General features: G+C 45.1%; 1 protein-coding gene across 1 annotated transcript in view; it reads right to left on the bottom strand.

Annotated features, from left to right (window-relative positions):
* The window catches only part of LOC117600044 (cell adhesion molecule Dscam2-like), an 83,849-nt gene that overhangs the window by 28,339 nt on the left and 40,412 nt on the right, over positions 1 to 15,098 (bottom strand). Inside the window, exon 5 of the mRNA XM_076692641.1 lies at positions 5,584 to 5,904. Within this exon, the coding sequence (XP_076548756.1) occupies positions 5,584 to 5,904 (321 nt within the window). The remainder of the gene's footprint in view (positions 1 to 5,583; positions 5,905 to 15,098) is intronic.

Here is a 15,098-nt window from a genome sequence, read left to right as displayed (position 1 = left end):
GATAAAAAAGAGCGGACCGGCTCGAAATGAAGCGAAGTCGAGCCCTTAATTAAAAAAGTCTCGATAGAAGGTGGAGCTGAGGTCGCACTAAAGGTCCGCGGTAAGAAAAAAAAACAAAAAAAAGGAAATTCTAATGAAAATTGAAGGCGAACAGATGGAAAGTAAGAATAATGTATCCGCGGAGAAAGAACGGTTCGCCGGGCCCACGATAATTACCCAACACAAACGCGACCGCTGCTCTTCGTGTACACGCACAACAGCCGCCAGACAAAAAGAGATCCCGCGAAAGAGCTTTCTATCCCGCTGTTTCTCGTGAAACATTTTTAAAAAACGAAACACAACGCGCTCGTTTCCTGGTTCCATTTCGTATGTAGCGACCAAGCAACATCGATCCGCCCAGAAAACTACCCCCGCGATCTTGGGATTCTCGTTTCCTCTATTGAAATTAATCGACGGAAAAGGAATCGAAAAATTTCATAGCCGAAAGTCCCATCTCGAAAATTTTCAAGTGCTTCAAGCATACTCGAGCATCGAATCGCTTCAGATTTTATTGAAATACTAAGTCTTGAAAGTTATGAAATATCAGTGGACCCTTGAAACTGACAGAAATTATACAAAATTTCTACTGCCCAAAATTTCCAGTACCTGAACTCAAGACACAATACACTCATCCTGGAAATAACGAGCAAGTATCATCGATCCGCAAAACTACCCCTATGACGGTGAACTCTAGTGTTCTTGATAGAGGAGCGACGATTTTTTCCGCCACGCCCGCATGGGGGGTACCGGATCTCGTTAATCGACGCGGCCCACGAAAAAGTGTACGAGAGGGTTTGAGAGCCTTAAAAGGGTCGCGGTATCTTATCGAAAATCTCGAAGCTGTCCCAATCCGGCCATGAACCAGCGTTCTGCGTAAGTTGATGGTCTCTGGCTGAAAGGTTGGCGAGAAAGCAAGGCCTGAAAGAGGGCGGAGAACGAGAAATCGTGGTAGGAAAAAAAGAGACGCCTGGATCGTGCGGATAGTCGAAAGGGGTGGCGGTGGGTTGGGGGTAAAGGAAAATGCGGTGGTGTGTAGTAGGACCCGGCTCTGCAACCCGTTTCGAGAGTCAGCGGAGCGAGGCACTCAGACTCCAGAATGGGGTAAAAACTCGGTGAGTTCTCCCTCTGCTTCCACCCCCCGCCCCAATCTTTCTCTGCCCCCAGCCGTTTCCACAGGCTTGCTAGCAGCCCCGTATCGCACGGCTCTCGGTTACGCGGCAACCAAGCCGAGCATAAACTCGGCAGACGTATCGCGGCAGGTAATATTTACAAACCATGAAACCTACGGGAGAAGAGGAGGAAACGAAGTCCGTCCTAGCCTAACCCATCCTTCCAACCCTACCTCAGCCACCTGCCAGAAAAGACAGAGATAGCTCGCGGTGCTCGAATTCCTCCCTCCTTTTTTCGGCGCTCGAATTTTACACGGAGACGAACCGAGAGCCTTTTTTCAGCCACGATGCAACCTTGCAATTATACCTTCGCTACTCTCGACGCAACGACGAGTCGAAAAAATGAATCGATTCAAGCCTTGTATTAAAATAAGGAAAATATTCAGGGTACACGAGTACTTGAAGATAATACTTTTATCCGGAAATCAGTTGTCGCATGTGTAAAGCTGAACGATCCGGCAGAAAGATGAAAATGTGTGTGAAAGAGGGACTTAATTCGCTCGGATACATAATCCAGTAGGTATGCAAGTGCTTTCGAGATTAAAAGAACGAAAAGAATCGTGTTCGAGCGTGTAGGGTAGAAACGAAAAGTCAAACGAGGGTTGGAAATTCTGTAACAAAGTTTAGCGCTCGTTTTAACGGGCTTCCGAAAGCGGAACATTGTAAAATGAAATTTGCGATCCGACTCGGCCAGCCCCGTTGGATAATTATTTCCGTATAAAATTTCCACGATTCCGTACACGTCGAATAAAACTACGAAGAACGTGCTTCAGCGTCGTCAAAGGGTGAAAAAAGAAAAAATAGGAGTGGTTCACACGTGTAACAGGGGACAATGGTCCTCGAAGAAAATTCAGCCTCTGCACAGCAGTTCGCAACGGAAACACGGACCTGTTTTATATTGAAAATAATTGTCTTTTTGCGCGCTTTCGTTGCGACATAAACGAAAAGAGAATCGTACGTCATCGAACTTTAAAATCGAAAGAGGAATGGTAAAAAAAATGAATAAATTTATGATCCCTCCGACGAGTAAAATTTTTAACGAACGATCAAATTTTCTTCCATGCCTTTCTTTTTTTTACTGCAATTTTATTCGTCGAAAGACTTATAACTCTGATCATTTCCTAGAATGCTTCTGTACACTGCAGAGAAACGAATACGTTTCTCCGCGTAAGTAGAAAAATATGTGACGCATGGAAACACGTTGCACGGTTATGATAATAAGATTACCCGGAGCGTCTTGTTTCGAGCATGTCAAATATGGCCGGAGGATCTTATACGATCTAGGGGTTGAACATCGAGACGGAAATTCCGTGGATGCTTTTCATCCAACGAAGAAAGTATTTGCGAAAATATAAAACGCGTTCGCATCGTTTCTCATCCTCTACGTTTTATAAATTCACCGGCAGCCACATGTATATTCAAACGTTTCGATTTCAACCACGATCGTTCGCGTCCCCAGGAATAATCATTTCAATTGCCAATCAGTACCGAGTTGTCGTCGAGTCAACAGAAAATTGAGCGATTTCAATAATTGAAACGTGTCTGTCTCTTTTGTTAAGTAACAATACACGGAAAATAAATACTCTCAATTCTCCTATTTTCCAATAGAAAATGAAAACTAGCAAAATGAATATTTCTCGCTCGAAAAAAACGTTCAATGATGAGCAAACGGTCGGAGGTAAACTGTATTGTTCTTAAAATGTTCGCGACGATCGTTAAAATTTCTCGTTAACTCGACACCGCGTCGGCCACCGTGGAATTAAACTGAAACAACGAAATTTACAAGGAGAATAACCGCGGAATGCATTGTGCCGAGTAAATGGAAGGAAACAAATGTCTTAAGGAAATCGGGGCCAGAATGCGTCTCGAGGCGAAACTGCAAAACATTGTACGCGGTAGTCGCGAGAGCAGACAATAAGGGGTACCCGTTGTGTTTTTGTACAAACGTCGTTAAGCTTTCGTTCGTTTGTTCCGGAACGACATTCCTGCGACGAGTTTCATGGAAAGCCGGCATTAGGCAAACTCTCGTCAACAACCTATTCGACCGCTCGTTCGAAGTCTACTTTTTACTGTCACCGATATTCCCATCCGTCTACATTGTTTTTCTGCCCTCCTGTTTCTTCGCAGCCCTCTTAAGTCCCGTCCTCAACGCAACGACATCATTGTTCTTTACGTTTGCTCGTTCGTCGTCTTGCAAGATTAACAATGTCGGCTCGAGGATGGTATAAAGGCCGTAGAAAAGTAATTTTTACTTTATTACCGAAGATAGGTCAGCTTTCCTTGCCTGGAAGTAGTCCCCCCCCCCCGAGGACCTTAATTAACTTCTTTGGTCGCCGACCGGCCAGCGTGCCTTAAATACTTCATTAAACGAGAATGGGACTAAAAATACGACAAAGAAGCTCGATCCTCACACAGGACAAAGGACCATGAGACGTAAGTGATGTTATTTCGTAATGGACAAGAGGAAGAGGTTGGGAAAAGAGATTCATTTCAATTTGGAAATATCAACGAGTTAACGGATGAAAAACCATCGCACAAGATAAAGTGATGGTGAATGGAAAGAAAACTGAAGAAAAACAATTGTCTGACTAATTTCGCCTGGAACCACTTACTACCAGCAATATCCTTCCTTAAGTACAGTTGCTCACGAACTACAGAAGATTAAGATGTTTGAGAATCAACAAAAATCATCTCCCCCATTTAGAGCCCCAACCTACTATCCAATGGCTCTTTTATAAACCAAACTCATTCAAATTAAACAGATCAACCCCTCGCGATCTCACCCTCGATTGACTGGAAGCACCGGGAAAGGGCAATCACTGCCTCCCATCCGCGTTCCCCTTTTATCAACCTTAGCCGCCCTCGCCCTTATTTCCTACGAGATTCGTCGCGACTCGTGTCTCTCGTCGATACCGGAAACTACGGTCGAACGAGCTCGTCCGTTCGCATAAAATTTCCTCGAGAGAGAGAGAGAGAGGACGCGACACGTCCGAAGCGTACGTGTTTTCGATCAGCAATCGAGATTGCCGGCGCAGTTAGGCGAAGGATCCTGGAAAGCGGAAACGCTACTTCCCCATTGTTGTTATTCGATTCGCGTTTCCAGCCAAGTCAGCAACCAGGCGGTTCCATTCGTCGAATGCATACGTAAGCCTACGGGAAGCGGGGCTCTAATCATATCCGTTTTCCACCGAGAGAATATACGCGTATCCGTTCGAGGAGAGACTTTTCTCGCCGAGCAACGGGCGTAGTCAGCGAAGTTGCTTGGACCGAAGGGAAAGAGAAAAGAGAAAGGAAAGGAAGGAGGAAAGAAAAAAAGGACGGAGGATCGGGAGACACTAGGAGCAGAGGCCAGAAGCTGACGCGGCAGAGGTAGCGGGCATGAATCTGAAAAGGTATGGGCTACGTTCACGCGACGATGATTTACGGCCATATTAGGTCGATAAGATATCTTCCGGTTCGTTGAACCGAAGGAAGCTCTATTTTTAAGACGCCTCGCGAAACCACCGAGAGCTTTCGCTTCATCCATCCTCGCTACCTCCCTATCTATCAAACTCACCCTCCCGCCCCCTCTTACATCCCCGCGAATCTTGTAGAGTTCTACTTTTTCAGCGGTATCCGATAAAACGTAAAGCGAAAACAACGCTACACTGAATATTCTTATCCTCCCGGGAGCCACGGGATCGGAAATGAAGTTTCTTCTTCTACCGCCACGGTTCGCCGAGCGGAATTCGAATAATTTCAGCGATTCACTCTCCGGCTACAATTACTCGAGAAAGAGGACAGAATTCGAGACCCCGAAAAACTGTCGATGAATTCAATGAACAAACCACTACGATAACATGAATCGTATTCTCGGTACACGCCAGCTGGCAAATACAATGAGAAGGGCGCCCGGTTGCATCGGCAGGCAACGAAAACCCAAAGCAAATCACGGATACGATTCGAATAAATATTTCATCGTATCGTCGAAGATGTACTATCTGAAAGATGAATTATTCCGTCCGGAAAGAAATTCGCGGCCACGTAAATTCACTATCACCACCAACGATGTTTAATGTAACGCGAACCCAAGATCCACCACCCGGACGAGTAAGAAATTCTTTCTTCACGTCAACGTTCTTTCTCCAACGTAAGCATTCTCCATCGAAGGAAATGACAAATATTTCCATATCGATGGACGGGTACAATCAATCAAAACCGAAGCATTATTCCGCGGGAAAGCAACGTTTCCTCTACATCGAAACGGATAGTCGATACGAATAAAGGATTCACGAGATGGTACGGCGATGGGGCTGGAGGGTAGGAGCAAAAGGGGGAATATAGCGTACAAAGTGGAGGAACATAATGTAGATAACGAGCAAGAAGTTTCACGTGCCTGCTCTGACAGTGACGTCTCTGCTAACGATGGCACCGACGCTGTTGACGGCGGAACACTTATAAATGGCCCAGTGGACATCCTGCCGGAAGACCTCGGCCTCGAAGCCAGGAAAGTAGATCGTCCCGTTGCCAAGGACGTGCCTGATGCCGGGGATACTCGTTATACTGCCGCCGTCCGCTGCCAGCCAGTCGACGGTCGGCGCCGGATTTCCTCTAACTATGCAGTCCACTCTGCCGCCGTTCACATTCGTGAATTCCACCCGCGATGGTGGCTCCGACACGAAACTCGGACCCTGCATCTCGTACGAGGCGTCGCAACCTGAAACAAACGACACATTCATGGTCAGTACGAGCCACGACATTCTTTACGTGCAGAGAACGCGAATCCGGAACGGGGACATAAAAAATTTGTTAGAAAGAAATACCTGTCCTCTAAGTCAATTTTAATGGGTTTAAATAAATTTTCCTTACAGTTTCAATCGACAGTTAGAACGGCATTAATCATGGCCAGGACGCGCGGACACCGGTTGATGAATTTTTTTCGCTCGGCTTGCCGAGTTCAAAGTAATTTTCAGGAATAGAAGCGTGGACGGGGCGTCGAGGCGGTGGTAGTTGGACGGCATGGCAGGAGCCGAGTAGAGGGTGGACTGTATCGTCGACGGGACACGAACGAAGATAATACGGGTGGCCATAAATCACACATTTAACGCTGAAATTCGGCCATAATAGCTTCCATAAATGGACCGCATTGCGTCCCCCCGCGAAGCCTGTTAACCATTCATCACCCGAGTTATGTTGATTTAAGTAGGAATGCTGGTCCGGCTGGATGTATTCCGCATTCTGTCCAACATTGCCCATCTGGAAGCCAGCCCAACGAAGTACGCTGAATAGCCGGAGAAACGTGCAACGAATATGCCATCTTCCTGTGCGCCCTCGCGTTTTAGTTAATAACGTCTGATGAACGAACGCGGTTCACGGGGTTCGCGGTAAAAAGGACAGTCTCGTCGTCGGATCGGTCACCTCGTTAATTAACCAAGGTATTAGGATATTGCTTCGATAGATTCGTACATTAACGCGAATGAAACTTTTACGAACATGGAAGTTCTAATGGAATTCTAATGGAATTAATTAATTTTTTTTTTAGGGACATACATATAGTTTCAGGTGAGAAAGAGCAAAAGTATAGCTGGTATCGACAACAGAATTAAACACGACACCGGTACAAAGCTTTTTAATCCTAGAAGGCAATATTTTCACGTTTTACGTTTCCGTAAGCATAAAGTCAGCGTTAATTAACTTCCCCTCTTGACGAGAAAACTTCAGACGAAGCTCGTGTCTCCGGCAATCCTCGCGGACGAGACTGACACGAGCTGGCTACAGGGAAAACGAAGAATTCTCTGCCAGCAACATTGTGAATTCTCTTCTTTCCGCTCGGATTATTTCCAAGCGAATACTTGGAACCGTGACCTCCGCTGCCATCCCAAAAGTGATCGTTGTTCACCCTACGCGTGCTGCTTCTCAACCGAAAAAGAAATTCTAGTTTTCCACGAGAACTGTATTATTTCAGGAAAGGCTCACCCTCCGGCCGTATTCTTTTCCGTGATTTCTCGAACCTCCGAAGGTTCTTTTTCCCCCGGAATTTTTCCGTAATACCTTACAACCCACATCCGCCATACTCCCGCAACAATCTTTCTCCAAAGGAAAGGAGCAAAGCGCGCCCGGCTATAAACGTAATTTTATATTTCCCCTTTCAAGAAGTCCATTTCATATTATAAAGGTAACTTAATTTCCTATAACGTCAAACGCACGTCGACTACCCTCCACCCTCCGCCTTTCCCTCAATTCGAGGTTCGATGAAAACGAACACCAGCTGAACCACTGCGATTCGCAACTGCGCCATGAAATGCCTGAAGGTATCGAAATAATGGCAAACGCGAAATCAAACCTGGCCTCCTTTCATTTCCGTTGTTGTATCAAGAAAAAAAGAAGCAAGAGAAGAAGAAACCATTCCTCATAAGCGTGAATACATAAATTAGATACACAGTGAAAGCGACTAGAGATTCCGTGGTAAAAAAGGTGGATGGAAATTAAAGTTTACGAGAAATTTCCATATTCTCTCGGTACGCTTTTGTTTTTATATCCTCTAGCCGAGCCACCCCTTTTCTCGTCCTACGTCCGGCTCATAAGCCGGATTAACATCGAGAAAATCGAGTATCGTGATAATTCCATTTTCCCAGTGGAGAGGAGAAGAAAAAAAAGGAAAAGAGATCGGAAGAGCTCTATACGCCGAAGTGGTATATTTAATTTCGAATAATAGCGGATAATCGCGCACTAACAAGCGAAAACAGGCTTTCGATCGAATAAAAAGCGTCTCCTCTGTACCTATTCATCGTTTCAGCTTTTTGCTGGAATAAAAAGAGAGCGGAGAATTTCTATTCCACCATAGAGCGATATGGTAGAAAGGATTGAAAAAAAAGTTATGGACCTTCGCATATGCATCGATGATATTACTAACAATAAATCATAACTGATGTTATTAAGTTTAGTCTAACACAATTTCATGGCATAAAAGTATGACATAAGTACTTTTAATGTAAAATGACCAGAAAATAAATTGAATAAAACAGAGAAGACCATCGAGTTTCTTTTTACCTTTGTATACCAACCCTCTTTCCCTTTTACCATTTCCTGAAATCGTTTACGACAAAGAATCAACGATGTTCCTTCAGTTAAGCGGATGATAGAGGGTGAGCCAGCAAACCCTAGAATCCTGGCACGCACGCTTATCTCCGCGGTTGTGTCCAATTAAGGGTATCAAAATGTCCGGGAGCGAAGTAGTAGCTGTCTATCGGTGGAAACACGGAGAGGCATCAACGAACGACAGAAGACGAGGAGGAGGCGCGTGCACGTGGCCGGCTCGCGAAAGGAAGCGATGCGTTCTCCGATATAATGGCCCGCTCGAGTGTGTTTGAAATGCACTGGCTCATCAGAATAACTAAACAATAGACGCCGTCGGCTGAAGGACAGAATGAACCCGGTAGAGGCGATAGCCTCCCCTCGTCCCGTCTACGCACACCATCCCTGCCAGCTACTCGAGAACTACCCTCTTCTGATGCGGCTGTACTCGGCGATGCGGTTGTAACAGTGGAAAAGGGTCGTGCTCGTGCAGACGAACGTCCGTTCTACACTCTCAGACAAGCATGTGAATGTTTGTGCGTACACCATCAACCCCTTCCTCGCCGCTTGTACGCGATACACGTTGAGTGGCCTAACCTTAGTCAACCCTCCACGTCATCGGGAGAGCCTCTGAAGCCTGTACTCTTCTGTTTCTCCGTTGCCAGTTCCGAGACACAACCGTCCATCGACCATCTGGGGTAATGCTTTGCGCCAACATCCTTCTGCATCCCCCCTCTCTGTACACGCAACCGAGGCAAACCGCTTCTTCGTGATTCTTCTTTAAGCGTGCTCGAATGGCCACTCAGTTTCCGACCTTTTAGGTCTGACTGCGATTCGCCTTACCGACGCGTTATTAATGCCTCGCGATCAAAGTTCCTTCTTTTCCGGATACATTTTTCCTTTTTCCCCCTACTTCCTTTGTCCGTCTGTTTCCTCTACCAACTGGCGGACGCGCGTGGAAAGGCAACAGACAACAAGAGAGCAAGAGGGGCTGGCACAACCAGCGACGAATTAAAATTAAACATTAATCCGAGCCGGATAAAAAATGAAACTGCCGGCTGGACGGGAGCTGGTAAAATATGAACGATCGTCGGGGATTTGTGTGGTTTTTTTGAAATCGCTATCGCGCCGCGTAAATTTCTGTAATCACGGCGCTTCGTCGCGTCGTCGTCACGCGCGCGCATTTCTCATCGATGAAATGATTTCCCGGAAATTCGTGAATTTTGCGTTGTTACTACTTTCCTGGATAATAAAAAAATATTAGCGCGATATTAACTCTTCGCTAATACCGTACATGTACAGTCGACATACATGTCGAGAGGCACAGGGGCAAAGGGAGCGCTTCGCCCTGTCGCTACGTTTGATCCTCGCGTTCAAAGTTCGCCGCAACGCTGACTTCGTACCATTTCGCTTTGTCGCGAAGTCTCGCGAAGGCGACGCGATTAGTGTGTGATCGCATCGGCCAATAGCGCGCGATAATCTAGAACGCATGCGCGTGAGGCGTGACGTACCGACTCCGAGCAATCGTACCCGCATTCCTTTTCCCAATGTTCTTTCCATCTCTCGACAGTACGTTGATTGATTCTCGAAACGTGACTATTCAGGAGACTCGTAACTCGTCACACGGCACGGCACGCCGCAACTTTTTATCTCGTCCTCGCAGAGCACCGGTGAAATCGCTATAATTTTCTCGATATTCCGGATGAAAGATGATCCCGAACGAACGGGTACTCGATCCACGAAACGTACACGCGTTCGCCTGTTCGTGAGAGACAACGAGCCGTACACCGTGAATAGGATACTTAAAAAACCGTAGGAACGATACACGATGGTTATTGTATCGCCGTTATTGTTCCCTCCGGCCGGGCATTGTCTAAAATTTATCTCCACTCGAATACCGACGGATAGGAAAACATCTTTAAAGAAATTCCATCCACTCGTTGGTCCCCGGCGCTGGAAGATCGGAACGCCTACTGGTATGCGAACAACGTCGGAGACAGGGAAACGAACAAGATTAACTTATTATAAAATGTGGCTGAGAAAGGTAGAGAAGGATATCCTCTTGGACTAATTGCTGATGCGCTTGTTCGAGCGGGCCAGGCCTAGCTAGAGCTCGCGACACCGGAGAGAACCGACGAATGGAGCAGTCTCCATTCCGGAATCTGCGGCTCATCCGGCGGTTTACAATCCTTTCTTTCAGCCAGGGCGATGGGAAACCAGGCAGGGCTGTCTCTTCGCAGAGAGGAAGAAAAAAAAAAAATCAAAAAGAGGAGGACGCTGCGACGGGACGGAGAGAGAATCGGGCACACGTTACGTAGCCCGGAGTCATAAAAGGTAAAAAGGCGAAGGGAAAAACGAGGGTGGAAATGGGAGAGAGATAGGGAAGGACGCGGGAGCAGAAGACAGATAGACGCAAGCGTTCCCTGCACGCCGCGGTTGTCCGACAATGCAAACCAACTTTCTCATTTCAATGTATTGTTTCCATTGTTCGGGAGTGCAGGCTGCGAGGGTTGTTGCCGGTGGTGCTGCCAGCGTAAGGGGAGAGGTTGGCAATGCAGGGTCTCCTTTCTAAACACCGATCGTCATCGTGAAACTTCCTCCTCCGCCGACCCACCCTCTGCCAGTTCCCCGTCACGCAGATTTCCCTATCCGCCCCCTGACTCAACCCTCTCTAGTCGTCTCTCCGAAGATTACGAATAATTTCAGAAACGGGACGTTGCGGTGGTTCGAGTATCATGCCCGGAGTATCGAGGTACACCCGAGGGCAACGTAGTCTTCCTCCGGTTATAAGTAAAAATATTTTGCCAAAAACAGACTCGTGTAATCTACTTTTGAAGACAGAGTATGTATGTCCTTTCTACCTTATCGTTCTCTCCGCCCTCTTCTGTCCGAACAATCCTATTATTCTTTCATCTCTCGCGAAAACTTGCTAGACGTTTCTCTTTGCGAGGGCAGCCAAATTTCGAGTTTAAAGGATGGAGGAAAACGCTTTCACGAGCGAACCACGGCTTTTCTAAGGCACCTTCGTTGAAAGGACTCGCCCAAACGAGGAAACACATTCGTGGGATTAAACACCTGCGTCTTATTGCTAAACTTTCCTCTTCACTTATATTCTGCCTTTCGAACGAACCCGCAACTTTTGCGTAATACCCGGAGTTGATCAACGCACACGTGGAACGTGTGTAATAAGAGCGTCACGTTGTATCGCGAGCGTTTAATACCGAATCCCATCAACGACAACGACTACATTACTCTAATTATACGGGGAGGACTTCTTGGTGTCCCATAGTTCCCAGGGAAATCCTGGGATTTGTGTCACGTGACGCGGAGTCACGCGCCACGCGGCCACCCGTTAATTAGTAGTAATTCGTTGTACTCCATTAGCAACGGATTCCATGGCCAGGATGAACGACTGGCGTCGGCGTAGCGACGCTCTGCAACGTTTCGCAAACCTCGCTTCCGCTCTTTCGCGTAACTCGCCCGAAACGCGCCTGTTTAATGACCTGTACGTCGTCCAGCCTACACCACCCCCATTCGCTATTCGAATTAATTTTATCGCGATTACCTGTCCTGATGAAACGACTGCATCTACCTACTATGAAATTAAACGCTCGTCCTATGAACAGACGATATTGAAAAGCTGTAACTCTAGAATCTGAACTTGCGAGGTCAAAGATTAAATCAGGGTTACATCAAAGTGTTAATCCGAACTGTAAATAGCTTAAAATCACGATGGATTTAAATAAAATCCACTTAAATTCCACGAGGATATCCGCGTGTATTATGTCGGGCCTGGAAGGTTCAGATTGAAAATTGATAGGGTCGGTTAAAGGTACACTGCGAATATTCCGCGAGCAAACCGGGCCAAGTTGCGCGCTGATACAGCGATAACGTAAACGATAACTAACCTCAAGTTTCGTAACATTAATATTCAGGAAACTGGTGGTTACGAGGTTACCTTGTACCAATTCAGCACAGACACACCGGTAAACCCGGTTCTAGAGTTTCACGAAAAAGTATGACGAATTTATTCGCCGATTCGCTGGATTAACATATTAGCATCTTAATGGAAGTTGATTTAACGGTAAGTATTCAAGTATTCGTAAAACAAGAGGAGTCGCAACGGGGTATAGAAATCGGTCGCACGCAACTCACCGCTGGTAGTCGCGAAGGAATTTCAATTGCTAATGAAATTACAGGAACGTATAGGTCGGGAATTCGTCCCCGTAGCATGGGGAAGGGGTTGGTGACATCGCGCTGCTCATTCAACGACGAAACACGGAAACGCATATTGCGCGCCGACGCGACGTATTTGTGGTCGCATTGTTTTGCCGGGATGCTTGTTGGTTTCGATTACCTTCTCGACAAGAAGCATTAGCCCTGCCATTCCTGTGTAGTCGACAAAAACGTGATCGTATGAAATATCATGCTAACGTGGAATTTTCCTACGATTATCATCGAGGCTGATGACGGCGTACTGCATAGCTCGTCGACGTCGATTGCAACGCGAAACTTCGCTTATACAGCGTTACTCCTATCGGTACCGCTAACAATCGCTAAATCTGATTTTGCTTTCGATGCTGAATTATTAACCGGCCGAAAGCTCTCGTCCACGGTTAGTCATCTATCGATCCTCTCTGCCAGGCTGATGAACTTTCCATCTAATCCACTACGAGAGTACGGTATTGCTTCTGTAACTTGTTATTTTAGAAATATTCCAGCGTCATTCAAATATCACAGAAATAGTAGAGAATGAGATTTAGAATAATTGAAAATCAAACACTCGAATTTATAGCATTACTAATTAAATGCGCTACTACAGTAGGTGATCATATCATTATGAACAGTTCGAAATTACCACTTATTTGAAGTTTGATCTGGAATGGAATTGAAACTACACTTAAAATGGTATTCCTTTTTATTGCAAAACTTACTGTTATATTTTTATTATTATGATATTGCTATATTTTACAACTTTTATAATTTAAAACACATATTTGGTCACGCCGCCCTTAGCATCTATAATTGCCTGAATACGTTTCGGCATGCTTTCCATATTTTTTCGGCAATTTTCTAGGATTTCTGGGTCGTGATGCCATACGAATATAATTTTGTCAATCAGTTGTTGCTTGTTAGTTATTGTCTCTGATGCAATGCGACGCATTAATAATTCCTATAGATTTTCTATTGGGTTCATATCTGATGAGTTTCCAGGCCACGGTAAAACTTGAATTTTTCTATTAGTTAGGCAGGCTATTACGGTTTTTGCTAGAAAGGGTATATTTCACTTTTATGGAATACACAATAGCATCGGAAACATCAAATATGTAAGTTTTCCATCTGTTCATAATAATTTGATCACCCACTGTAATTACACGAACACTCGTCCAAAGTTATAAAACGTCGATGGAAAATGGGATTAGAGGCTAGATAATCAATAATCTTAATTTCATGAGTTTATAATTCAGTACCTTATGTGGATAATCAAACACCAGTTGGCCCTCCGGAACCCTTCTTACTGCCATGGAGTACCACCCTACAGTCTGCTCTGAATGGTAGGTATTTAAATTTAAAACAGCAACGTACTCGTGGACAATAATCGAGCCGGTTTCTTCGAAACTGGCCTCTCGATGTCGGAGACTTGGCCAACGAGTATCTTTTGCTTTTGTCCAGAATTGAATTAAAACCGCGCCACTCAGCGATACCAGCGGAACACGTTATTTATCCTTCAACGAAACAATGCGGGTCCGGGACAAGCAGAGAAAGACGGGAAACGTTCATTGTTCGAATGTTGCGGTGAAAAATACTGTTCGCATCGAGCGACGCGATAAGCAGTTTCAGCGATGCGGAACGATTCCGAAAGAATTTAAAAAAAGAGAGAAATCTGACCGGTTACTCTGCGTTTCCCGTTTTAAATCCGTTTAGTTCACTGGTAATTCAGCGAGCATTCGAATCACAGACAATCCCTTTCTCTCATGTAAAAATTTCAATAGAATTTCAAGAGAACCGTATCGTTCAACAAAACTGCTACAATTGTGAAGAAATTCTATTGTTTGTTACTTGTGATTATAATATTTAAGCTTCTTTAAACAGGACTCGTTATAATATTAAATTAAATAACGTTTCCTTTATTTTTATTGCGATGATTATCTTTTCTCGAACTCATATACGAGTAATCGTGCTCAAAGGGTTATAAGTGGTACCAACGATATATTGACAAACAAACAGCGCAAACGTGGCAGTGAAAAAACAGCTTTTTGCAGCAAACTCCCAGTACATACAGGGAACTTTTCAAATCGCGAAACGCGTTCATTCGTGGAAATATTGACGAGGTAGGAGGAAAGTAATTGAAAAGCGAAATCATCGATTCCCTGTAACGCTGTTTCACAAGCAATCGTTCCCCGACTCGTTTCCGTTTAGTGCCGTACTTTTTTCGAATACCCCGAACGTTCAAACTGTATTGTAAATCGGATCGAACATGCTTCACGGTTAATTCGAACACTCTGCTCTTGAAATCTTCTCAAAACAATGCTGCAATCGTTTATTGAAAAATCTGCTGTTAAATCGGGGCTCTAAAACCCTTTAATTTTGGAATTCTAAGGTTCTAAGACCCTTAATTTTTAATTACTGGAATTTTAGGATTTGAGGATTTCAGGCCTCTAGAATTCTAAAATTCTAATATCCGAAACTATACAAATTTCAAAATTCTAAGATTTCAAGCTTCTAAAATATTTAATTTATAAAATTTGAAGATCATCATCCTTCGGTTAATAAACGCCATGGGCCACCGATGACCCAGAGACACGGGACGCGTTAAACCCGCACAGGGTGTAAATT

This window comes from Osmia lignaria, chromosome 15, assembly GCF_051020975.1.
Source record: "Osmia lignaria lignaria isolate PbOS001 chromosome 15, iyOsmLign1, whole genome shotgun sequence".
NCBI lineage: Eukaryota > Metazoa > Arthropoda > Insecta > Hymenoptera > Megachilidae > Osmia > Osmia lignaria.
This window is presented reverse-complemented; position numbering and strand designations above follow the sequence as displayed.